The sequence below is a fragment of the Aristolochia californica genome, unplaced genomic scaffold (assembly GCF_029961685.1).
Source record: "Aristolochia californica isolate CCGP_79_NKW_82.1479 unplaced genomic scaffold, dmAriCali1.0.hap1 SCAF_9, whole genome shotgun sequence".
NCBI classification, from domain to species: Eukaryota; Viridiplantae; Streptophyta; class Magnoliopsida; order Piperales; family Aristolochiaceae; genus Aristolochia; species Aristolochia californica.
The window spans coordinates 39,799-64,855 of record NW_027182290.1 but is presented as its reverse complement, the minus strand read 5'-3'; the positions used below and the strand labels follow the sequence as shown (position 1 = coordinate 64,855).

General features: G+C 37.6%; 3 protein-coding genes across 4 annotated transcripts; 2 read left to right on the top strand and 1 right to left on the bottom strand.

The window, feature by feature from the left end:
• Positions 1 to 7,118: 7,118 nt before the first annotated feature.
• On the top strand, positions 7,119 to 8,742 carry LOC137942188 (uncharacterized). Of its 2 annotated transcripts, none has more exons than XM_068787884.1 (5): positions 7,119 to 7,504; positions 7,626 to 7,888; positions 8,050 to 8,143; positions 8,237 to 8,348; positions 8,444 to 8,742. In XM_068787884.1, exons 1-5 carry the CDS (start codon positions 7,402 to 7,404, stop codon positions 8,595 to 8,597), a joined length of 726 nt encoding a protein of 241 aa, XP_068643985.1. In that variant the 5' UTR covers positions 7,119 to 7,401; the 3' UTR covers positions 8,598 to 8,742. The 2 variants fall into 2 exon arrangements, with proteins under 2 accessions (XP_068643985.1, XP_068643984.1); XM_068787883.1 differs by having other exon boundaries at positions 7,119 to 7,537.
• Positions 8,743 to 12,128: 3,386 nt separating this feature from the next.
• On the bottom strand, positions 12,129 to 14,621 carry LOC137941353 (protein ANTAGONIST OF LIKE HETEROCHROMATIN PROTEIN 1). The gene has a single exon (XM_068786718.1). It carries the CDS (start codon positions 14,065 to 14,067, stop codon positions 12,814 to 12,816), a length of 1,254 nt encoding a protein of 417 aa, XP_068642819.1. The 5' UTR covers positions 14,068 to 14,621; the 3' UTR covers positions 12,129 to 12,813.
• A 6,070-nt stretch (positions 14,622 to 20,691) lies between these two features.
• LOC137940073 (xanthotoxin 5-hydroxylase CYP82C4-like) lies at positions 20,692 to 23,117 on the top strand. The gene is made up of 2 exons (XM_068784991.1): positions 20,692 to 21,675; positions 22,460 to 23,117. The coding sequence occupies exons 1-2, from the start codon at positions 20,692 to 20,694 to the stop codon at positions 23,093 to 23,095; spliced, it is 1,620 nt and encodes a 539-aa protein (XP_068641092.1). The 3' UTR covers positions 23,096 to 23,117.
• Positions 23,118 to 25,057: the final 1,940 nt, after the last annotated feature.

The following is a 25,057-nucleotide window of genomic DNA, read 5'->3' as shown; positions in this document are numbered from 1 at the left end:
CTTAAAGCAAATTCACTTCATGGTGTTCTTTCAAAGCTTTCTAGACTGAAAGAACAGATGGATCACCATGGGAGCATCTTAAGTTGAATTACATAATCTGTGTTTTTTTTTTAATGCACTGAAGCAAAAGAACCCATCTTACTTATAAGATGGAATGAAAGAGAAGGGTTTTTTAAATCCTCGCCGTTCTCGAATGGAGCTCATAAGTCTATATAATGAGATTTTGAGAGAACCGAAGTCGCACACTTGTCGACGGAAACTTGATTAAGTTAAGTACTGGCTCAGGTTTAGTTAATCTTTCCTTGGAGTTTGTATCGATTTGTAAAAATGGAGCCACGGACAGAAAGAACAGATCTCACATTCGTGTAACATTCCAATAAGTGGGAGTTCCTTTTGCAGGTAAAGCTTGTTTTAATATTTCAATGGGATCAACAACTTTACAGAAAAACAAATCAGCCTATCAATGGTTGAGAATCATCCTTTTTCAAATGAGTGGCTTTGATTTCTCTCATACTTGGAACAAGAGGAAAGCCTTGGAGACTTCTAGCGTTCCACTTTGTTAGAAAGTTGGTCTCAAGGGAATCCCAAGAGCCTGCAAGTTGGTTATCTGGAAAGGACACACCCCCCCGCCCAAAAAAAAAAAAAAAGCCCTAAACCAGTATGACAAAAGAGGAATATTTTCTCCAAAACCCAATGAAGCAAAGTGGCCAACAAAACAAGATTCTTCAGGACAAAGGGTAGGAATCAAATCTACTTTGCATCTTGGGCCAGTATTTGTTCTCTGCAAGACTGATGACTCTCATGCCAGGTTAGAGGAGCTTCCGGGAATGATTTTTTTTTTTTTTTTAATGAAAACCCAGATGTTTCAATGGATAAGGGGTTAGTGGTGGAAGACACTTGGACCTAGTCAGCCCCTGCATGAAACCTTATTATAAAACTAAATATGTATAGCTTGGGTGGCCCAGCAAATCGTATAGAATTTTGAACAACATAGCTTTCTGCAAAGCTGATGTCTCTTGTCAAATTGTTTAGCAGTTGACTAGGCTGCAATGGTCGTGGTGGGTTTTCCCTTGCTTTTGGATTATAAAACACTGATGGAAGAGGAAAAAGTTGAATTCTTCAGAGGGACCACCGGTTGTGAAAAATTTCTGAGGTCTTCCTCTCTCGCTTTTGTTTTGTGCTCCATCATTACCAGAGGAGATGCTCTACTGTAAACGAGAGAGCTGAGTTGTCTCATGTTTGGATTGTTGTCGCGGAGATGAGCTGGAGATCATTTCATGTTTGATGGGTTGAGTCATGAGTTTTTTTTTAACCTGTGTGACATGATCATGAGTTGATGAGAGGGAAGGGAAGGCAAGCTGAAGCTTGCTTCATTGCTCTCGTTGGAACTTTTCTTTCTTCTTTTTACTGGTCTTTTAGGTTTTTATAGGAGATGTAACAAAGACTGATTGCTTCAGGTTGAAGTGTTTTTTTTTTTTTTTTTTTTTTGCTGTCAGATTTGCAAAATGTGAAACCCTTTAATCCATTTTTTCTTCAGGAAAGTATGAATATAATGAAAAAATATCACGTGTAACACTGTCAGCCTCCCAATGAAATCCAAAATAAAAGTACTCCATCAGTTCTTCACCAGTAAGTCCTGAAGGATCCAAAACTCCATTAACGGACATAAAAGGAGTCAAAGGAAGGAAGGAACCCATGAATCAAAGTCAGAATTGGTGGGTATTCAATCACCGAGAGCATCCATCTTCTCCTGTTATATCATTACTGTAAGTGAATTACGGAAAGCTCTTTTCACAATGACCCTCTTTCTCATGTTCTCAAGCCATCAAAGGAGATTATCCATTCTTTTTGTTTGTAGATAAACTTGGCTTTGAGAACCTCTTCGGGAGAGAAGATAGGGTCCAATTTCTTCCCTTGCGAGCAAACATTGGTCCAAGCCCATAGGTGAGATGAATTGAAGCAACTTAATTCCTCCGGATGCGAGACAATTTGAAGCCTTCCACAAGGACTTTCTGATTCATTTGAAGTAATATACTTGATTTTTTTGTTTTTGTTTTTTTGCATATCAATGTGTTAATATGTGAGAAAGAGAAAACGAGGTCACTTATTTAAAAATAAGCGTAGAATTTAGTTTGAATGGAATTGGTATAATACCTTTCATCTTGTGGATTTGGAATTTTATTCTTGTTATCCAAGATCAGAAATATTTTTTTTCTAAAGAGAAGAAATGAATTATACATCTTCTCTAGGGTGAAAATTATAGAAAAAATTATAAATATAATTATTTGGATCGATCAATTTTTTTTGCATTTGCACTTAGTTTTAGGCTATGTTTGGAACACAGAAAATGGAGAGAAAAGAAAAGGAAGATAAAAGAAAGGGAAAGAGAAAGAGAAGAGAAAAGAAAAGAAGAGAAAAGAAAAGAAAATAGTTTTTTTTTTCTCTTGTTTCGATGCCCATAAAAAATGAGAGAAAACATGGAAAAGAAATATAGTTTCTTTTGTTTGGATACAAGTGAAAAATGAAAAAGAAAAGAAAATTAAAAATATTTAAAAATTTTGATGATTAAGATTTTCTCTCAAGTTTCCATTTCTTTTATTTTCTCCCCAAAATCCATCATTTTGTGAGAGAAAATAAAAAATTTCCCCTTTTCATTTCATTTTTGTGGGTTCCAAACAGGCCCTTAGAGGATAAGAGGTTTTCATCCCAATTATTCTTTCCCCTAAAAAAGGTATATAATACTCTAGGGATGTTAGAATCACTAAAAAGAGAGGTCATGAAGACCGATGGAATGAAGACTTGAGGTCCAGAGGCCCTTAACTACTCTTAATATCTTTGGGTCCATTAAAAAATCTTTGCCCCCCCTTCCACGCAACAAACTAATTATGATATTAACACCCAATGAGAAAATTCAATTACATGCCAATGTAGAAAGAAAAAATAACAAAAAATTATTTTCTTTGTGATTAATTTTATCATTAAAATTTTTTTATAGTAAATATTTTGACTAGTTTAAAAACTTGATTTATTTTTAATGGAAGTAAAATGAATTTCATTATCTTATCCCCCGTAGCATTTTTGTAAAATGAGAGCAACCAAAGTAAGGAAAAATCATTTGGCGCAAAATATGCCAAAAATTATCTTAGCCATCTTGTTGTGGAGTCAATAGCACACTGAGTCACACAACGAAGGTGGTAACATCAACTCACTCATTAGGATTTATTTCTTATATTACTTTGAGTAGGATTTATTTCTTATATTATTTTAAGTAGAAATTATTTCTAATTACTTTTATATGTAGGGGCATTATGGGGAATTATTGTAACCTTAACCCTAAAACTCCATGACGTGATCTATTTAAAGGAAATAATGAATGAAATATGTAAGCTTTGAGATTTTAGAATAACATAATTGTAAACAGGCTGAGATCACCTCTTGATCTCGAGTTTAGGGTTTACTCCAAAAATCCAACCTATCCTTCACTCTCCATTGCCATTCATCTTCATCCATCATCATCCATAGCTGGAAGAGGAGCTTCTTGCCCCTTTTCCGAGTCCAAAGAGAGGGTCTTCCCTCCTCCTTAGCCTCAACAGTAAGCAGGGGTTCTAACCCTCTTGACAAGCAGAAAAAGGAAGGGTTTCTGGTTCTTCCACGTGAAGGATTGGTGCAACTCCTCTAGTTTGGGAGTCATCACGGAAACAGAGCAGAAGCATCCATCAAATTGAGCCAAGGGCTACCCCTAAGATAGGACTTCAATCCTAGCCCGAGCAGCAACCAAATCAGGGTTGAAACGTTGATTTACATGAGCAAGAAAAGGTACCTCTTTCAATCCTCTCTCCACGTGATAATATTTCAATTCTAGCGATAATTCTAGCACTAGAGGGGTTCATCAAAAGGGAGACTGATCACATGTGGAAGACCAGTTAAAGAAGAGATCTTTTACCCTCCTTACCGAGTCCAGCAACTCAATACCAGTGTTGGATTCACAAATCCCACACTGTGGTACTCAATCCATGTCCCGGGACCGTAACACATCTGATCATGATCAACAACTATCTCAGCCGTTTGATCATGATTGGACAACTGAGATAGCCGTTTTGTATGTTTCGCACCATATGACTTTTCGTATTGAATTAGCCGTGTATATATATGTACAAAGTTGAAGTGCAGTTGAAATATAAAGGGGAATGACTTCTTGAAGAGTGTCTCATCATGATTTTAATTAGAATGAGGGTCCTAGATGTTGTTGTAGAGCTGCAATGTCACTCATGGAAGAGGCATAATTTGGACCGGAGATCCAAAACGTATGGTGAAACTCTCTCATCCTTTGTCCTTGCGTTTCTTGTGTTGAAAGAAGACCCATCAATACTCATAGTGATTACATCCATTCTTAGGCCCTGTTAGTACACTTTGAAAGTGAAAGTGAAAGTACTTTTACTAGTGAAAACAACCCAAAACCTATTAGTATGCACTATAAGAAAATACTAACAAGTGAAAGTACTTTCACTAGTGAAAATAACCCAAAACCTATAAGTGTGCACTATAAGTGGCGATTGTAAGTAAAAAGTAATTCACTTTCACTCATTTTTAAGAAAAACGAGTGAAAGTGAAATCACTCCCTAAAGCTAGTTAATTCACTTTCATGCGCACTCACTCGCTCTCTCACTCTTGTTCTTCTCATTATGCCCTCCCACTCTTGCATTTGGATAATATAATTTAAATATTTGTTTAAGTATTTTATTTTATACATTTAACTAAATTAAAAAATCTTAATTTAAAATTTTAATTATTTATTAATTTAAATAAGTTTAAATTAACTTAGTTTATTAAAAAATATTTTAAAAAAATTATATTATAAAATTAAGTCCATCAGAGCAATTTTATATAATAAAATGCCCTCTTTTTTATTTATATAAATTCATGATATTAAGATTATATTTTATTTATAATTTAAGTGTGAGAATTTAGATATTACAAAAGTAACAATTTGATTAAGTATTTTTATATTATTAAAATTTTTATATATTTAATTAATATTTTTTTAAAAATTAATTAATTTTAAAAAGTTTAAAATTTATTTTAGATTAGTCAAATAAAAATATCTAAAATAAAATTTAAATATATTAAATTAATTTTATATAATTAAATACCCTTTATTTATATAAATTCTTTATTTTTAACATATGTTTAATGACTATTTTAAATGTGAAAATTTAGATGTTGTAAATTAAAAATTTGATTAAAAATTGGATATTATAAAGTAAGGATTTCCTTAATCATTTAATCTTTTATTTAATTAAAAAAATAATCTTAATTTATTTTTAATTATTTATTAATTTAAAACAAGGTAAAATATATTTTAGTTTAGTTAAATAAAACTATCTTATAAAATGAAATCTATAAAATTAATTTTTTTATAATAGAATACCCTCTTTTTTATTTACATAAATTTATGATTTTAAATATTATATTTAATTAATATTTTATGAGGGAGAATTTAGATATTAAAAAGTAACAATTTGATTTAGCATTTGGATATTATAAAATTAAATTTTGTTTAAGTATTTTATTTTTATATATTTAAATAAATAAATAAAATTATTTAATTTATTTTAATTGTTTTGTTAATTCTAGCAAGTTAAAATCTATCTTAACTTATTAGTAGAAAAGTTAAATAAAAAATATCTTATAAAAGTTAAATCTATTAGACTATTTTATTAATAAATTTCTTATCTACTTTTTACTATACTTTACAATATATTAACAGAAAAAGTCATTTTCCACTATACTTTCTATTGCGTACACTAACAAAAAAAAAATAATTCACTAGGTAATTCGATTTAAAAGTACTCTAACCCCCTCTTAGGTTATAACTGGGACTTAACCATTGAGATTTGTATTGTTTTTTGCAATATTCATGGCTCCTTAGTCCTTAATAATCTTGCTTGCTTGCTTTACTAGCTCTAAAACTTGTGATTCCATGAAATTATGCACTTGGATATTTGGTTATTGGTCTCCCAATTTTAGCCGTGAAAAATGACTAGATTTTTTCACCCAGGTCAGGTGTCCTTGGGAGCTCTTAGAAATTCTGTTTCTTGAAATAAACCAAACTGTTACTTAAACCTTGCTTTCACTCTCCTCCTCATCATCTTTATTGTCTTCCCATTTACTAAATTTACTACATGTAGCCTTTGGAGTGTTGACTCAGGTACAGATTTCTCTAGTAGTGGGGGTCTGTTGAGCTTGGTTTTCTGGTAGTTTGGAACTTGTGCTAGTTTAGTCTTTCCCCATAATATAAGCTTGGTTTTCTAAAATAGAATCACTTCAGGGTGAACATGGTGCATTACATATGCTAGTACATTTTTTTTTTGTTGTCTTTCTAAAAATATATGAATTAAGTAAAGGGATTATCTTCCCTTGGCATTTAGGAAATCATATCTCTTCCCTTTGGTTTAGGAAATAAGATTTCTGTTTATCTCTTGGTAGATTTCTATGGATTGTATTTATCCCTTCAGCAATTAAATCATATCTCTAGAAAACAAGGAAAAAGCGAAAACTCCTCTTCTACTTTTAAAGATTCAAGTAAGATTACCCATTTATTAATTAGAATAAATATAAATTCAAGTCGCTTTGTACTCAATCAACTTGATTTAGAGAAGGGTAACTCGGTAAATGAACGACTTCTTATGTAAGTAGAAGAAAATAATCACTCCTTTTCTTATCTATATCTTATTTATTAAAAAAAATATCTAGTTATGAGTTTAAATAATTGGAATTTTAAATACTACTTAATTCAAATAAAAGCTAATTATATTCTTAATTAATAATTTTATAATAATAACATTTAATTTTTAAATATAATTATAATTTTATATAATTTTTAACATTTCATTTATTTACGTTGGTTGAAATAAGAAGAAAATACCGTTTACATGAAGGAAAAGGATAGCAGAATAAATGTCAATAGAAAAATAAACCTAATTAACGTTAACGATGCGATTTACAGAAGAGGGCGTTGGTTTCTACGTTGAAGCGGCTGCCTCAACTTCAGGGCCCTGGAGAGACTCTTCTTCTCTTTTCTTGTTCCCCTTCAATCTCTTCCCTTCGTCGAAGCCGTGTCGATGAAATGTGAACGGGTAATGGGCGCATGGAACTCCGGGTGTCTTCCCAACAGTGAAAGTGTCACTTCTGCAGTAACAGAGTGGAAGTCACTCTCCCACTCCAAAATCCATCTCAATACCCCTTTCCTTGTCATATTCCGACGCTTACCTCCTTCACACCTCCACGTCTTCCTTCTCCAATTCCTATTAAGCAGCTGCTGTAGCCACAGCGACAGCTCTGTATCTCGTTTCCCTCCCTTGCCACTTGCCAGTTGCGAATCCTCCACGCCCGCCTGCTAACATGCGACCCTTATCCAGCTCCTCCGCCACCAAGGGCATCGTCGCCGTCGTTGGAGTCGGACCCAGGCTCGGCCGCTCCATCGCTCGGAAATTCGCCCATGAAGGTTACACTGTTGCGATTCTCGCCAGAGATTTGGGTTAATTTGCAGACCAACCCTGTGTCTCCAATTGATTCGTGTTTGCGTCCGTCGCACTTTTTCTGATATCTGGATGTTTGTTTTGCAGGGCGGTTATCGCGTTTCGCGGACGAGATTGCCCGGCAGGAGAAGGCCCAGGTGTTTGCCATTCGGATCGATTGCTCTGATGCTCGGAGCGTTCGTGAAGCGTTCGAAGGAGTTCACTCCCTGGGCTTTGTGGAGGTTTTGGTCTATAATGCCTGCTCTCCTTCTTCCTCCCGGCATGCCTCCAGATTCACTGATATCCGACTCGAGTCTTTCCAGAAAGCCATCGCTGTCTCCTCCATCGGCGCTTTCCATTGTGTCCAACAAGTAAACATCACATTCTTCATCTTGTTTTTTTACCTCTTTGTTGGTGCCTTTTGAATCATTTTCCTTTAAAGAAAAAACTTGCTACTTCGTGTCTCTTCTTCTTTCTCTTTTTGATAATTGTTTCTTTCTTGTTTTTCCTTCCCCCCCGAATTCTTGGTTAGGTGATTCCCGGCATGGTTGATAGACGGAAGGGAACCATCCTCTTCACGGGTTCAACAGCTTCTCTTAATGGCATCGCGGGTTTCTGTGAATTCAGTAAGATTGGTCATATTTCGTTCTAAAAAAATCTCTGGTTCCCGATTCATATTTAACTTGAATAAGAGAGTTTATTTCATTTTGAAACAAAAGGTTGTGGGAAATTTGCTCTCAGAGCTCTCTCCCAATGCGTCGCGAAGGAGTTCCAGCCACAGGGAATCCATGTCGCCCATGTTATCATCGACGGCATCATCGGTGCACCCAGGTGAGTGATCAAAACCTTCCATCCCAGATGAAAATCTAACATGAGAAAGAAGGTTATCAGAATTGAGCTTATAAACAAGAATGTCATGGTTTCAGACATCTGCAAAGATCATCGCCAGGAGAGCAAAGCTCCGCCGAAATCTCCATGGATCCCGACGCCATTGCTCAAACATACTGGCATTTACACGTCCAAGACAAGAGTGCATGGACACAGGAGATCGACCTCCGCGCTCACAATCAGGCATTCTAGCCTCCGTTTCGCACTGGATGCTGCCCTTCTTCTTCTTGTTTAGGTTACAGACTACAGAATTGTTTCAGTATTATCCCACTGTTAATGTTTTCCTCTCTCAATCTGTCAATATGTCAATCAGATTCTGTTCTGCTATAGATATGTAATTCATGAAAGTGTTTTTTTTTCTTTTTCTTGGTGCACGAGATTTTCAATCAAAACACAATAAAAGTTAAATGTTTCTTGTTCACATTAAATTAGTTAATGTAAAGGATGATTGATGATCTGGGATTCTGGGTCCCATGGGGAAGGAAAGAATGGACAGAAAAGTAGGGAAAAGTGCATGGACAGGGAGGAGAAGTCGTGTCCTCCCTCAAAGACACAAAGAGGCATTCATCCAGTTGGATTCAAATCATCGGGTAAAATAATTCACTCCAGTAGAAGGTCTCCGAGATTCTTTCAGTTTCTACTCTCAATCATTAGTGGATACATTTCAAAGAAAAAAGATACCAAAAAGTGAGGGACACCCATCACAGTCCATCTAAAGGTCTTTCAACAACTAGGGCTGATGTTTATCGCAAAAGAGTTAGCTGATGGTCCCGTGACAGGGTCTCAAACTGAGATGCACAGAATATGGAAATTGATAATCAATCTCTCTCTCCCGACCGTAGAAATTAATATTATTTAGAGTTTGAGTATGGTACTTCAAGCTATGCATAATAGAAGTCCCTCTCTTTGCCTAAAGAGGAAATACCCAGAGCTTCAGTTACAACGCAAGGGAAGGAAGCGGAGGCACCGACCACTTTTGCCTTTGTGCGGCTGGGGGAGGACCGAACCTCTTCACGCCTACCGACAACAAGGAACAAGTGGACAGTACCCACTCGAGCTGGACCACCAACCAGACGTCCTTGTTTCAGAAGAGGTTTCAAACTCCTCGCAACTGGTTAGAGTCTGACCCTCCCCTTCGCAACTTCTCCAAAAATTCAAGAGAAAAGATTCTGCCTTTGCAGGCTCAGACTGGCCACATAAACTCGGACCAGATATTTATAAGCTGAGCTTGATCTGCTATTTCCAACGAGAAAAAAAATAGAAGGAACAATGTAGTAAAGAGATAATTTGTCGGTAAGATAGCAAAAAAAATCGACTTCTCAGAGAGAAAACGAAGACATGTAGGAAAGATGGAGAAAGAATACCACTCGATCCAAGTAGAGTTTGAAGGAAATTCTCTCTTCTACCTTCACAACCTACAAAGCCCTCTTCCGGCCATGTCAGTGAGTTGAGCGAGAGTTCGTAGTTGCTGAAAACAGATTCACCGGAAAGTCGAGCATAAAGACTTATAAGAGTTTCATGCTGGACCGCACTTTTTATGTACACGTTGGCCTTCTTGGTTGTTGAAACTTGATGATAATCATAAGCTTCTTCATCCTGCACTGCCAAAAAGCATTACATCTAAAAGGTACAATTTGTTCCCACTTGAAGGCAAAAGCAGACTTTGCAGTGCCAGAGACTTTGATGCTGTTAGATTCTCCAATGAAGATATGAATCACAGCCTGGGTGAGACAGACACCTCAAGGAGCTGATAGCCAGGGAACATCAATTTACAAATCAGGCAAGAACCCAAAAAAATCCTGTCAATGTTCTGAAATAGAGGCTTCTGTTTAAAGAGGACTAACTTTTTCATTTCTGGCGTCAATGAACCTCAACCTGTCTTTCTTCACTGTTCTACAATGTCAGATTGAAGTCAGGTCACATAGTCCCCCCCTTTTTTTTTTTCAGATTTAAACTGATGTCGTTCCGTTGCAAATTCAAGCATAAATTGAGTTATAGGAGTATTTCTTTGTTTTCTTTTGAGATGGAGAAGTATTTCTTTGCTAGTTCTCACAAAGATCCTCTCTTCAAAAATAAAAATAAAAATGAGAAAGTAGAACAAGACATAGTAATGATGAATATGGAAAATTTTCACGCTGAGCAAAAATGGTCAGAGAAGTGTACTCCACCAGTCAATTTTTGAAAATTAGGAGAATTAGCCTTATCTGCCAAAGAGAGGAAAAGCTGAGAAGACATTACAGCCAAGTATACAACAGATCATAGAGGTGAAATACATCTTAAGCCTCAAGTGCCGCAACAAAATATTTCAGCTATTCAACACTGTAGGACAAGGTCAAAAGGAGATTGGATGAAAGGACAATAACTGTGGGATGTTTGATGATTTCTTTTTGAGTTTCTACACATTAGATGGCTCAAAAACGCTTCACTCAATGGCCTAGTATTAGGTTAGTGGTGATCACAAAAGAGAAACCTTTTCACAAAATCTGGAAGCAAATGTCAACCTTCAGAGGCAAAGCATACAGAGTAGCTGCTTCTGTTTTCTTCTCAGAAAGAATTATTTTTTTCTGAAGGATTACACTGAAGTGAGACTGCCTTAACAACCCAGTGATAGGTAGACGCCAACTGAGAACGGAAGATCTAAGCAAGTTACAGAAGCATCATATCATCTTGACACTGTAACATAAATGCTGAGCCTTCCCATCAAAAGAAGCAGTAGTGGAAGCTTGTTCCAAGTAGGCTAAGTAGATTCTGTATGACTTGTTAACAAAACGAGCCACACCAACTGTGACCTTTTACTCAACCAACAGTTACTCCCCAATCTCATAACAGAATAATAATCACATTGTCTTACGGCGCAATCATATGTTCAACCATTTTTTTCATGAAATTCTGGAACAGTAACTAGCTTTTGGTTGAAAAAAAAAAAAAAAAAAACAAGCTTTTGGCTACAGATATCTTACAATCATAAGACGAATTGGAATAATGCTCCTTATTTGGCTAACCGTGACAAAGAGATGGTTGAAGGACAACGCAATGAAGAAAAGTACATTCCAGGTGAGCAAATTAAGTCCTGATCCTCAATTTTCTCTGGAAAAAGAACATCCTGAAAAAGAAACCCACTTGAAACAGAGATTTTTCAGGTTTCAGCACCTCGTCTTAGATCATATGGATAGCACAGCCACCAAGTATTTCATCTTTCTCATCTGTTCAGCAATCTTCACCCAGGATTTTAACTCATGTTTTCAAGGAAATTTGTGACATTTGCAGGTTCTTAATGAACGTTGGCCATTTCAAATCTACCAATAGCAAAGCAGACCACTTTTTCCAGGATAAATCAATTTAGAGCTTAACGATAGCAAAGCAGACTGCATCTCTTCCAGGACAAACCAATTGGAGCTTAATTTTCCCTTATCACCACTCCATCTTTTCCATATTCTACTTTTCTTGAACAAAGAACCAGCTCAAGTAATGCACACCATTGGTGACCCATGTACTGGCTTTTGGGCTTCTGCTCCAAAAGAGAGAGAGACTCAAAAACATCTCTGATCATCTGCTATCACGCTTTTGAAAAGGTTTCCTCTCCCACAGCCAATGATATTGAATAGTGCTATGCAAATTAAGCTTAGTTTTCAGGAATTCTTAAAAAAATAACATGATTCAAAAGGAAAGAACTTATCAGTATAGTCCCAACAACTTATATAAAAGCTCAACCCTGATCCTACTCCAATGCATAATGTAGAAACTAACATGCTCATCCACACTGAGAAAGTTATTCATTCACTACACAAATAATTTATCATGCTGCAGAACCTTCCCATAAGCTCATTATATAGTTCAACGACAATTCTTTTTTTTCCTGCGACCAGGGCCTTAGGCTCACTAGTCACATTGGGATGGGAAGGGAAAGAGAGGGGGGCTCTCACCAGGGGATAAGGGGATGTGTACATGTGTAATCAACATTAAAAATAAAACCTTATTTCTATTGATTGTTATTACACACACATACATTCACTCAAAAGCCTTAATACGCATTCATCAACCTTGATTTCCTGGATAATGAGTTGTCAAAAAAGTACAAGAAAAAATTCAAATTGTCTTCCTGTGATACTTTTCTCTCATCAACTCAACCAAAAGATTACATCAGTTTGACAAACATCATCAGAAGATTTTCATACTAAATCACATCAGCTTACAAGAGTTGATTCAAAAACATGCTATTGTATTTTCTGCTTCCTCATCAATAAGTATAGAGAGACAGAGAGACAGAGTGAGACCAAAATGTGTTAATTTTAGACCACAATTCCTTCATACTAACAAACATATCTACAAAATGCTCATTAAAATCAGCATAAATTAGACAAAGTCTACAGCATTACAAGTCAACATATGCTCTCTAAACGGCATCCCTTCACCTTGATGAAAGCCTCTGGTGTCTCTCCTGTAAATCATCAGCCATAGCTTGTCTCAAGCTCTCCCCAAAATAATAAAATGACTTTTCACTCTCCAGCACCCTTGCTGGCGGACCTATCTCTTTTGGATCCTTGTAGAGTGCAGGCTCCGGCTCACCTGCAACCTGACAAATATTATGCAACACACAGCATGCAACTATTGTCTGTGCTGCATGGTCCAATCCGACACTCAAATTCTGCAAAATCCTCCACCGTGACTTCAGCAATCCAATGGCCTGCTCGACCATAGAGCGTGCTCGCATGAGTGCTGCATCGAAGTGATTCTGTGCTGGAGTCCCAGTAGCATTGGAAGAGAAGGGTGTGAGTAAGAATGAGAACAAAGGATAACACCAGTCACCAACAAGGTATGGCCGGACATGGTGGCCCTTGACGGTAACCACTGAATCACGGAGTATCTCAGCAGAGGTGAGCCGGTGATAAAGAAGCGAATCCCGAAAATGGGTGGCATCATCCGTGGGTCCAGCGGCCTTGACACAAACGTCCCAGAAGATCTTCCTGTGGTCAGCTGCAGCCTGAAGGTGAATGGCAGGGAAATTGTGACGAGACCTAAATGCAGCAGGGTCTGCATTATGTGGGAGTCTCGCTAACTTAATAGGGGAGGAATCAATGGCGCCGCATATGTTAGGCAAGGAAGATATCTCCTTGAACGACTGCACAGTTTGAATGAGGCGCTGGCCAGTGGGTATCTTCACATACTCCGGGAAGACCTTAGTGGCGAGAAGACGGGTAACCATGTTGGTAATTTTGGAGACAAGGAAAGGGTCGAGGGAGTGCTGGCGAGCGATTGAATTCGGTGAAGCTCCACGGGCGAGACGGGACAGTGCGATTGAGAGCGCAATTTCAGGGGAGAGGGAGAGATTGGCCCTGAGGAAATAGGGGCGGAGGAGGTCCAGGAGCGAGGAGAACACCGGGTAAGAGACGGAGTAGGATTCTCGGTAGTTGGCGTCGCGTGAAGTTGGATCAAGGGAGAGGAGGCGAGAGGGAGAAGAGGATGAGGACGAAGTTGGTGAAGAAGAGGAACGTAGGGAGGAGGCGTAGGACAGTACCGAGGCAAGAGTGAAAAAGAGGAGAGGCGCTGCAGAAGAGGACGACAGAGGAACGGAGGTTGGAGGTGAGAGGAGGGAACTGGATGGATCCAGATGGTTTTGGAGGTGGAGAAGGTTAGACAGCATTAGAAGGAGGGATGGGTCCATAGTTCTCGTTTTTTTTCTCTTTGTCTGTGTGTTTATGTTAGGAAAGGCGGGGCAGGGCGGAGAAGTATGAACCCAAAGCTAAAATCTCGTTCTTCTGAAAAACCTGATGTTCTTCTGCTTAACTAACTATCAACGAGCAAAACCTTCGAATTTCTGAAAGAGGGTTTCTTCCGCAACTCTGCTATCTAGGGTTTAAAAATTTGAATTCCTGAAAGAGGGAATCTCTATAGTTTCTGATTACTGCTCAAAATCACAGATAAACTCCTGCATCTCCTCCTCATATGGACTTCATGAACGAATTTTTTCAAGGAAGAGATGCATTGCGTTTGCTGTCTGAGCAAGCCCAAAACGGTTCCGGTTTTCTTCTAGGGTTTTAGGGAAAGGGGCGATGATTGATCTGATTTAGCCGGAAAAATCAAACTTTGTCCAAACCAAAATACTAACCGACTTGTGTTTCCATGCTGTTCCCTCCACATTCAGGCCGTCTCAGCACACGAAGAGCGATCGAAGTCTCCTCCCGCTCGCCGGCTGAACGAACAGGGATGTCGACCACAGACAGATACTGCAAGAAGCACAAAAGTAGAAATGACCATTAAACAGATTAATAAGAAAGATATTGGGGCAAGATGAATTTAGATACGAGAATCCAGAAGTGGTAGCCCATGGGCTTGACGCACAGGATTCAAGATTTGTAGCTTATAAAGATGACTCTAATAAGGATTGGATCCGACGAAACTAGTTCAACAGGCCCGTTTGGTATCCTCTCTGAATTTAATGACTCTGCTACAACATCATATGTTATCTATGTGGATATTAGTTTTTTCTTACAAAATATTATGCTTACACTTTTTGAAAGAACACTTTCTATATTATTTTTACATTCATATTAAATATTACACTTGTGTAGTTGTGTTATATGTTAAGAAGTAATTAAGGAGGAATAAAAATAAGAAAGAAAATTCTCTCTGAAAATAATAAGCAAAGATATAAGGCAAAAGAAAAGTAAAAACATTGGTGAATTTTGACACATTATCTAGGGCCTCTTTGCAGTTATAGGAACAAATGTTGATGGGATTTTTTTATTAAACTATAGGAAAATTCTGTTATGCAAGCACATACCTCTACTAGCTAATTCGATTTCGATGTTGAAAATGTCTATACTAGTGAATTAAAAATTCATTGGTATATTTCACACTATAATAATGAATTTTAAAACTCACTAACGGAAATCATTTGCACCAACGAATTTCACAATTCATTACTATAATTTTTTTACATGAATGCATATGCAACAAATTGTGAATGGGCTGCTACAATTATAACATACAACAACAAATTGAGAAATACGTTGGCATGTGATTTGGATTAGGTGGGATACTTTTCCGCATTGTTTTTGCACTAGCAAATTTTAAAATTTTTCAAATTGCTGGCAAAAAAGGGGATCTTATCTGTTTTATGTTATTAAGAAAACAATCAAGAGAAATTTATTTTAAACTTTAGGTTTATTTTTCGAGGTGTATCTTGTGTTTTATGTTTTATGTTATTAAGAAAATGATCAAGAGAATTTTGTTATTTTTTGCATGTTGTATATATTTTTTTTACGTTGATACATTGAAGTGCTCTAGAATGGTGTCCATGTGGCAAATAGATAATTTTTCCAAACTGACGGAGGGGAACAGCATGAGACCATCACAGAGATTTTTTTCTTATGTTTTTGTGTTGTAGGAGAATTTGGTGTGTCCTCTACTTTTCTTTTATTTGTTTTAGTTACTCGGTCGAGTAATTAAATGAAAAGATATAAGACCATAAGTTTGATGGAGCTTAATTATATTAATAATATAAAATTTATTGGCACATACGACGGGCATAATATGAACATAATGTGAGTATAAGATGATCATAATATGAACATAACATAAGCATAATAAAAACAAAAAATAAGCATAACACGAAAAGACTACAAGTGCAATATGAATTTAAATTATCACAATATTAAACCAAAGACGAAGTGTACATGAAAGTTATAATAGGGTAATATGAGTAAATATTCAATCATAATATGTAATCAATAAAGGACATAATACCAAATTAACTTGAAGTATAATACCAAATATATGCTTCAACAAAAACATAATTGTAAGAAATAAAAATTCATATTTGGACCTCTCCCATATAGAATTATAGATCTCAAAGTAGAATCTTGTCTTGTATAATTTGTATGTGTAAGATATTGGTGTTTAGTAGAAAATGGACAAGAATTGGACGAAGAGTGTAAGCAATAGACCCTTGACCAAAGAATATAAGAAATGGGTAAATGTTTTTATTCAAATGGTATATACCAAATCCGTTAAAGACTCAGATAATGAGATACATTATCCATGAAGAGTGTGTGCTAATGAGGTTTCTCTTTTTGTATGTCAAATGGAGGACTAATTGTATGTCAATGGGATGTTACAAAATTATGCCCATTGGATATTTCATGGGGAACAACTTGACCTCTGAGGAAACTCACCAAAGGTGAAATTCTATAACCTGGGTACGTCATCAAATTGGAAGTAAGGGTGGTATGCATAGTGGTATCCACGATCCCATCCATAATGTACAAGTTGAATAGACCTTACTCAATGATAGTCAACCAAAATCCAATAGTCATGTCAAAGTCTTTGGATTTGGATTGATATAATACTGATAAATGTACTTGATTGAGAGGTTTCTTTGTAAATTAAAAATATTGGGTAGAAAATAGAGCTTGCCTAGAAGGTTTAATTGAAGAATTGTATATTGACAATGAAACTTTGACATTTTGCTCTATATACTTGGATGGAGTTAAGACAAAGATTTAACTGACATATTAGAATTACAATGGAGACGTAGACTACCTGAAAGACAAAATATCAGTTTTTGCACACACAACCCGTGAACTTAGTGAAGAGTTGAATTAATCCTTGACCTAAACTTTTTAACAATATATTGTGGGGTGAACTTAATAATTGCTATGAGATTGAACTAAACATCTTGTAAGTATTTATTGATTTTATCTTATAGGTTTCTTTATCAAATATGATTTTTAATAATTTACTACTTATGTTCCACAATTAACATAAAGAAGTTTTGTAGAATGAGGGTCTAACCAACCTGGACCTATGACATGAAGAAGAATTTATTGTTTGATTTAAACAAAAAGGTTAGTTGTATTTATGAAGTTTATGTGGGCTCATGATTGTAGAGTTTACTGCTTGTTAATATTGTTGATTTAATCTATCATAGCTCAAAAGTCTAGTAGATTGTGGTCAACTTGAAATAAATAGTGATATCTACCATCTTGATATTGGTCTCATATCAGGTAATAACTACTTGAGTTGTATGATTAATGGTATGGACATTTACATTGAGCAACGGGAGGCAATTTGTATGACTCAAAACAACGACATCGTTGTTTGGGGGTATTACGAAAATAAAATCTTGACTATTATGGGGTCGTAATTGATATAATCGAACTACAGTACGAACAATAATCTTATAAGTGCCGTTGGCTTGATATAAGTAATAGTAGATAAGGTGTCATGATAGATGACTAGTTTACCCTTGTTAATACCTCGCAAAGAAAGTGTAATGTCAACCCTTTGCCATTAGCATTTAAAATGAAACAAGTTTATTTCATGGAGGACCCTTAAAAATGGTGGTCTTTGATGCTTAATTCAAAATGTGGCTATGAGAAATGTGTTTGATGTGTTATAACAACAATTATCTATAACTGATGAAATGAATGCCTACCAATAGGAGTTGTCAAATGTTAATCTCCAAGTTGTTCAAGTGGATGATGATGTTGGACCATTGATAAAGTCAGATTTTCTCTAGATGTTACAAGTGTGCCATTTCAAGTGGTAGAAGAAGAAGACAATGATGAAGATATAGACAATGAAGATGGGGATGAGGTAGAAGACGAGTATGATGAAGTGGAGGAAGAAGAAGAGGAAAAAGAGGTGGAAGAACTATTGTTAGATGACAATGAATATGAATAATTTTCCATAGGAAACGGTGTGAATTTATACCAAATTATTTATTTAAAATATCATTAATATTATTTTTTTAGTAATAACATTATAGATGTTATAAACATATTATGCAGGTCATTTGATACTATGCCTCGTTATCCACTTAGGCTATCACCAATCTCACGCCTTGCATCATCTGTGGACGTGGATTTGATAGAGCCATTATAAAAGATGCATGGTCATGAGCTACTTGGAGGGGTGATCGTATCTCATAGATACAAGGTAATAAAGTTAACTAATAATTATCCCTTGTTTATGTTAAATTATATATTGTCTATAGTAATTTATTTAATGTGTTTATAGATCCATCCACATCATCTTCATCCATGTGCATGCTGATGAGACAAGGGCGTAAGGTTGTACAGTAGAGATGTTATGAGAGAGTTTGGTAGGTGGATCCGGATGGAGTTTAGGGATTGCTAGAGGAGGGCATTCTGAGCTTGTAATCCACTTTTCACACTCATTAGGTGGGCCATATCGTTAGGAACCACTTGGAGGTGTAGGTAGAGAAGTCCAAAGCCTATAGGGATGATTAGTTAGCTTATGGGCATCCTTACATTGAGATAAATATTATAAATTACTTAATTAGATTAAACTAAATGAGACCCAACCAAATCACATATGGAAGCAAGTGACTAAATGCATCAATGGAATTGGCTTCAAATATTTCAGCATAAAAAGAGACACAATTAAAACATAAATTAACAAGAAAGCAGTAAATTATAAGTTGTGGCTGCATCAGTTTTTAGTGTACCATATCAAACTAAGACTGAGAAGTGTAGTGAAAAACACAGGTTGTAACAGGCATACGGCATTGGGGGACACCCCTCCACTACAACATTTACGAGTACAATTTGGCAGTGGAGCTTGGAAATACCGAGGCCTCCAGCCTTAGGAGAGGACAACCCTGGTCCCTCACTCATGTCCATAACCGGGCTTCCGGCCGGCAACCGCCACTCTAACGCATGAAGCAACAACGTAGCAGCAAGGTGGAGCACAGACAAAGCAAGGGTTGCTCCGGGGCAGGCTCTCTGTTAGTGCCTAGCCAAATGTTCCCAACAGACCGGTCTCTGCCACAGGTAATGTATAAGCGACCATGTCGGCGTAGCTGTACTTATCACCCTCAAACTCCACCTGCTCATTGATTTGCCCTAACCGAATATTCCACAGACGAGTCGTGTCAATATCTGAATTTGAAGAAAGGAACCTACTGCTGTACCTATGACTGTACTGCCCTGAAACACATAAAAGGTTACCAACCTTTTTTCCTTTCATCACAACCAGTGTACCTATACAGACCTCCAAAAAACTCCACCTTCAGCTGTATATCTGCAGCCAAGGGAAACAAGAGAACCTAGAGAAAAAACAAAACTGGTACATGCCGAACTTCTTACAAAATTCTCACTATACCGCCATACATCTTGATCTGAACCGTTCCAATCCCAAACAATTTTACAAAGCAAAAAATCTCCATCAAAACTGTACCACCATCTACCGATTGATATATCGCAGAAAAAATCCTTGATAGGACGCATGTGGTAGGAGCGGCCCGAATCAAGTAATTCACTCATCCTGTGAGTGTGCAACACTCAACTGTGCGAACATATTCTGAACCATCAGAATAATTCTTAATATTTTTTTTTAAATTTTAAATATCATTTGTAAACTTAATATTGGTTTTGAAATCAAAGAGATTATAAAGTCTAAATTTTAAGACATATAAGTGGCTGGCTAAGTTCAATGATTGAATATGCTATTAAGGTCTCGCTAGTGTCCCAGGTAGAAAATTTATATCCAAGAAAAAGTTAGAAATGATTTTCCTTTGTACGTATTTTCAATTTTCTTAAGAATATCAAATAAACAATTGGATAATTTGCCCTTTTATGTAGCAGACCTATTGCTTGTTTTTACAACTTAAGTCTAAAAGAAATTAAACCTATATGGTAATATTTGGAAATATCATACTCAAAAAGACCGAGTTTATGCATAAACGTAAGTATTTTAAATCTTTCATGTCTGCAATAAAATTTGACCTGTTGAGTTAAGAAAAAATGAGAGCTGTTCCAACAGTGTAAGGACGTTTAATGGACCAAAAGCCACCGGCATGGCCAAGTTTCTGTAATACTTTTCTTCTAAATAATCACAATACATGGTAAGTAGCTTTCATGACACAGGTGATGGGTCACACCCTTGTTAATTATAAGATTTCAGATCCCTGAAATTTTCTATCAATGACATAGGTGAGGGTGATCGAATTTTGTTGGGCTTGACAAACTTGGGTTGTTTGGGTCGGGTCTGATCGGGTTCCCCATAAAACCCGACCGGATGCCGACCCGTAGTTGAGCATTGGATCCGGTTATTCTGTGGGTCTCCACACCAGAGTGAGCTTAAATAGAGGGGACAAGGGGTTTCCGTGGTTTGCTTCTTCCTCAACAATAAGAAGATATTCATTACAGAACTTTGCTAATTCACGGTCCTGTAATGGGAACTCGAATGAAAACGACTAGAGGGAGGGAGAGTGACGCTTTGCCACTTTCATTTGGCGATTATTACTAAAACCTAACAGAACATGCCGGCTTCTGCAACTACAATATTAATAACAGATTCATCTCTTCTGCTACACTGCACCGCCGCGACGATGGAACCCTCGTCCACCTTAATTTTCGTCCTTTCAATGGCGATCCCTCTCGTCTTTTCATGGCTTATCTACTCGGTTACCCGATCCAGAAATCAGAGAAGCGCCCCTTGTCCGCCAGCTTTGCCCATCATCGGCAACCTTCACCTGCTCTCCGGCTCTGGCCTCCTTCAAGTTAAATTTGCTAAGATCGCTGACCAGTTCGGCCCCATCCTGCAGCTTCGAGCAGGGTCTCGCCGCATCCTTCTGGTCAGCGACGCCGCCGTTGCGCGAGAGTGCTTCACCACCCACGACCGCGCCTTCGCCTCCCGCCCCCGCACAGCCGCCAGCCAGATCATGGGCAACGACTTCCTCAGCTTCGCCTGGGCACCCTACGGCCCATTGTGGCGTGAGCTTCGGAAGATTGCCACCCTTGAGCTCTTCTCCCTCCGCCGCCTTCAGTTGCAGGCTCATTTCCGAGACGAAGAGACGTCCTCCATCGTCGCAGCCGTCAGCCGGGTGACGCCCGCATCTCCGGTGAGGATCAAGGATTACCTACTCGATATGGTGATGAGAATCATCTTACGTATGGTGGGTGGCGGGAGGGATGAGGGGTTTGTAAAGCCGGAGACAACGAGAGAGCTGTTGGCGTTGGTGGAGACAGCTTTCTACTTCAGTGGAATTCCTGTTCTGGGCGACTCTTTGCCTTTTCTCAAGTGGGTCGATTGGAAGGGAACACAGAAAGCCATGAGAGAGATTGTAACGAAGATTAACGCCCTGATTGAGTCGTGGGTCGACGAGCGTAGGAAGATGGGTGGAGCGGAGGAAAGTCTGGATTTCATGGATGTTGTGCTTTCAATGGCTGATAAGGAGAAGATTGATTGTTTGAAAGAGTTCACTCAAGAACGGAAGGATTTAGTCGTCTATTCACTCCTCGAGGTTTGTAAACTGAATCAAAAGAAATTCTAAAATGAACCTTGTTGGAAAGATCTGTTGGGGGAAGATTTTTTTGCTGCTCTTGGAAGCTCACGCCATCCACCGAAAACACCGTGATAAATATTATTTTACTTTAATTGTTAAAACTGACCTTAATAAAGATTCATTTTTATAAAATAAAAATAAAAATTTCCCTAAATCTTTGGTTTAATTTCTTAGATAAGGCAACCACTTCATAACATTTTAATTTTTTTAAAAATATAAATTATGCTATATTGAAACAACAAATGTATAGAATCTTTCAATGCGATAATGCTTTTTCAAATCTCTCAAAATGGAGGAGAGATTTCCCGCCCTCAATGTTGTTTACAGTTATAAGGGGAAAAGGGACGGAGAGGATGGTGGCTCCCTCCCCCGTCCCCCACTATACAGGGAGAAGGGGTTCCCACCCCTCTCCTCCACTTCTTGCACCAAAGCGGAGGAGCTCGAGCCACCTCCTCCGTTCTGTGTCACTTGGGGAGTTCCTTCAGATGATGAGCAACGCGGTTGACTGTGCTAGATCAGCTACTTCCCCAGTTGAACTGGCCAACCCAGGAAGTTTTTCCCTTCTTTCAGCTTCTCGCATGCTTACCCTAATGGGATTAGGCCGGTTTATTGGTTGAAACGGCCAATCTACGCTCAGTTAGGCTAGCAAAACAACTTCTGACAACGTAAGAATGCTTTCCTATTTTTTTAATATACAGAATCTAGCTTCAATTAACCATATTTCATCTGGGTTTTGCAACAGGCAGTCGTATTTGCAGCCATCGATACTACTGCATTGAGCTTGGAGTGGCTCATGGCAGAGCTTCTCAACAAGCCCGACATTCTTCAAAAGGCACAAGAAGAAATAGATTCAAAGGTGGGAAATGAAAGGAAAGTGGAGGAAAAGGACATAGAAGAGCTGCCTTACTTGAAAGCCATAGTGAAAGAAACTTTGAGACTGCACCCTGCAGGGCCCTTGCTAATGCCTCATGAATCCACGGAGGATTGTGTGGTTTCTGGATTCCATGTTCCGGCGGGGACCCAACTGATAGTGAATGCCTGGAAGATCCACAGGGACCCTAATTACTGGCTACACCCTCTCAGATTTGAACCTGAGAGGTTCTTGGGTCCAGATGGATCAGCTGCGGATGTCGACATGAAAGGGCAACATTTTGAGTTCATTCCCTTTGGTTCCGGACGAAGATCCTGTCCAGGAGCTGCCCTTGGTCTCTCTGTGCTTCACCTTGCTTCGGCGCGTCTGCTTCACGCGTTTGAGTGGAAGGTGCCAGCGAGTAGCTCACTTATGGACATGAGTGAGGGGGCTGGCCTGACTTCGCCCAAGGCGGTGCCATTGGAGGCCTTGCTACTTCCCAGGTCTCCTGCAAAACTCTACTTGTAATGTCGTTGACTGTGTTGGTATATTATTGCACTTTGAGTAGTTACGAAGACGATGATACTTTTCACCAAGAAGTGCATCATTGCGATTTCAAGATGGGAATTTTCACTTCTTTATTTTTCTAGAATGGCTGCGACCTGCTTGTTTTCTCAAGAACTTTGGCCATTTATGGGATCTATCTTCCTCAAGTTGTGGTTGAATGTGATCTTCATTGTGTGGGAATGCTTTTTCTTTGGTTTGATACGAATGAGTACAGCACAGTGTGTCAATAGGAGTTAAGGGAGTGTGGCTTGCGATTGAGTCTATATTTGAACCCAATAGCATAAGTGTGTCTTATTGGTCTCATGAGTGGGATTGAATAACATGGTCCAGGGGTGAACTCTGGCTCATTACTTGCTACTTGGTCAGGATGGGTTATAAAGAATGGAGTCTCAAATAAGGGTCTCCTAAAGATGAGTGTCTAATGCTTACTTAATTGCATGCATAACCATTATATAATGTCTATTTTGTAGTCATGAAGTTAGCATGGTTAGACTTTGGATTTTCTAGGATGCATGTATCCTTAAGTGAAAGTCACAAAATAATTCGGTTGCACTATAGGTAGGTAACTCAGTTGTGCCTTATAGAAATTGCAACCAAGTAATAGTAAGCTTTATTAATGGTCCAATTGTCTTGTTGCTCCATTTTTAGGATTATTTGTGTTTGGATGTACCTCATGTATAAAATAGTTGTAGATATACATGTTAATGGCATGTGTGCAACCCAAAATTTTAATTGAGATGTGGTAAGCACTAAAATAAAACCAACGTTGTCCATGTGGTATGCACTACAAGAAAAAATGCTTTTATGAGAGAAAAAAATTCATTTGTGTAAGTTTTGCATTTGTCTTCTCCAATAAAGATGTCATGGTTGCATAGTGGAACCCAAACTTTGAGACGAAGGAACATGGGGTGCATAAGACCCATCCCCTTTATATAGTTAATTTGAACACCCAATAGCTAGGTGGCAATGGCATCATGGTTGGGCTCAAAACCTACAACTTAAGCCTCCTTAACCTTGTCCTGTATTTTTTCCTGTAAGAGTTGTATATAATATTAATAATTTTTATAAAAATATTTTAAAATTAAAAAAAAAAACATAAGAGCGATTATACCCATTATAAGAGTAGAATTTCTACACTTCTTTGGCAATGGGTCCTCAAACGATCCCTAATGAAGTTGGTGAAATTGCTACAATGCACATTCTTTCAACGATCATAGCCCATTAGAATCATGATTTTTAGGTGTTCAATCATTTTTCTTGATTGCCTTTTCAAAAATCAAACCCCTAGTCGGACCAAGCCCTTGCTTTTGTAAAAGTCTAGATGTAGAAGAAACCCCTAGTCGGAAAACAACACTAGCTCTTGCAATAGTGGTTCAGATTGTTGTGGCTTCGGTTGTTGTGGCTTCAATTGTAGTGGATTGGATCAACGAGGAGGTGTAGGGTTTATAGATGTTAAATAAAACACTACACAATTTATATAAATTTAAATTAATAAATAAAGTCAATAAAAAATATTACACTATTGTCAGACAAGTTTATCTAATATGGGTCATCATTGAATTCAATTTTCTTCTTTCGTTTCTCCATATTCCTCTTCCTCATCTTCCATTCGTTTTCTCCGTCTTCATCTTTATCTCCTTATCCATGCTCATTTGACACTTATGAATTCAATAACACAACAATATCAATAACAACATTTAAACAAAGGAAAATATGCAAAATTCAACCAACGCTCATCATGTCCAACTTTTTGTTCACTTGAATTTGTAACCCACCTCACCTATTTGGGTCTTGACATTGTTAAATATCATATGTTTATAATTAAGACAGTTGTCAAAATTTTGGCAGCATCTCCCTATCGATATTTGCCTATTGATTGGTACGCATCAAACTTTGTGGTTAAAGTATGGTTCTATAGGTAAA

Excerpts from the sequence above, each read along its gene's own strand:
- LOC137942188 (XM_068787883.1), top strand. The coding sequence starts at position 7,402 with ATGCGACCCTTATCCAGCTCCTCCGCCACCAAGGGCATCGTCGCCGTC. Across the intron at positions 7,889-8,049 it reads CTTTCCATTGTGTCCAACAA|GTGATTCCCGGCATGGTTGA; the intron begins GTAAACATCACA and ends ATTCTTGGTTAG. Across the intron at positions 8,144-8,236 it reads CGCGGGTTTCTGTGAATTCA|GTTGTGGGAAATTTGCTCTC; the intron begins GTAAGATTGGTC and ends TTGAAACAAAAG.
- LOC137941353 (XM_068786718.1), bottom strand. The coding sequence starts at position 14,067 with ATGGACCCATCCCTCCTTCTAATGCTGTCTAACCTTCTCCACCTCCAA.
- LOC137940073 (XM_068784991.1), top strand. The coding sequence starts at position 20,692 with ATGCCGGCTTCTGCAACTACAATATTAATAACAGATTCATCTCTTCTG. Across the intron at positions 21,676-22,459 it reads TCGTCTATTCACTCCTCGAG|GCAGTCGTATTTGCAGCCAT; the intron begins GTTTGTAAACTG and ends GTTTTGCAACAG.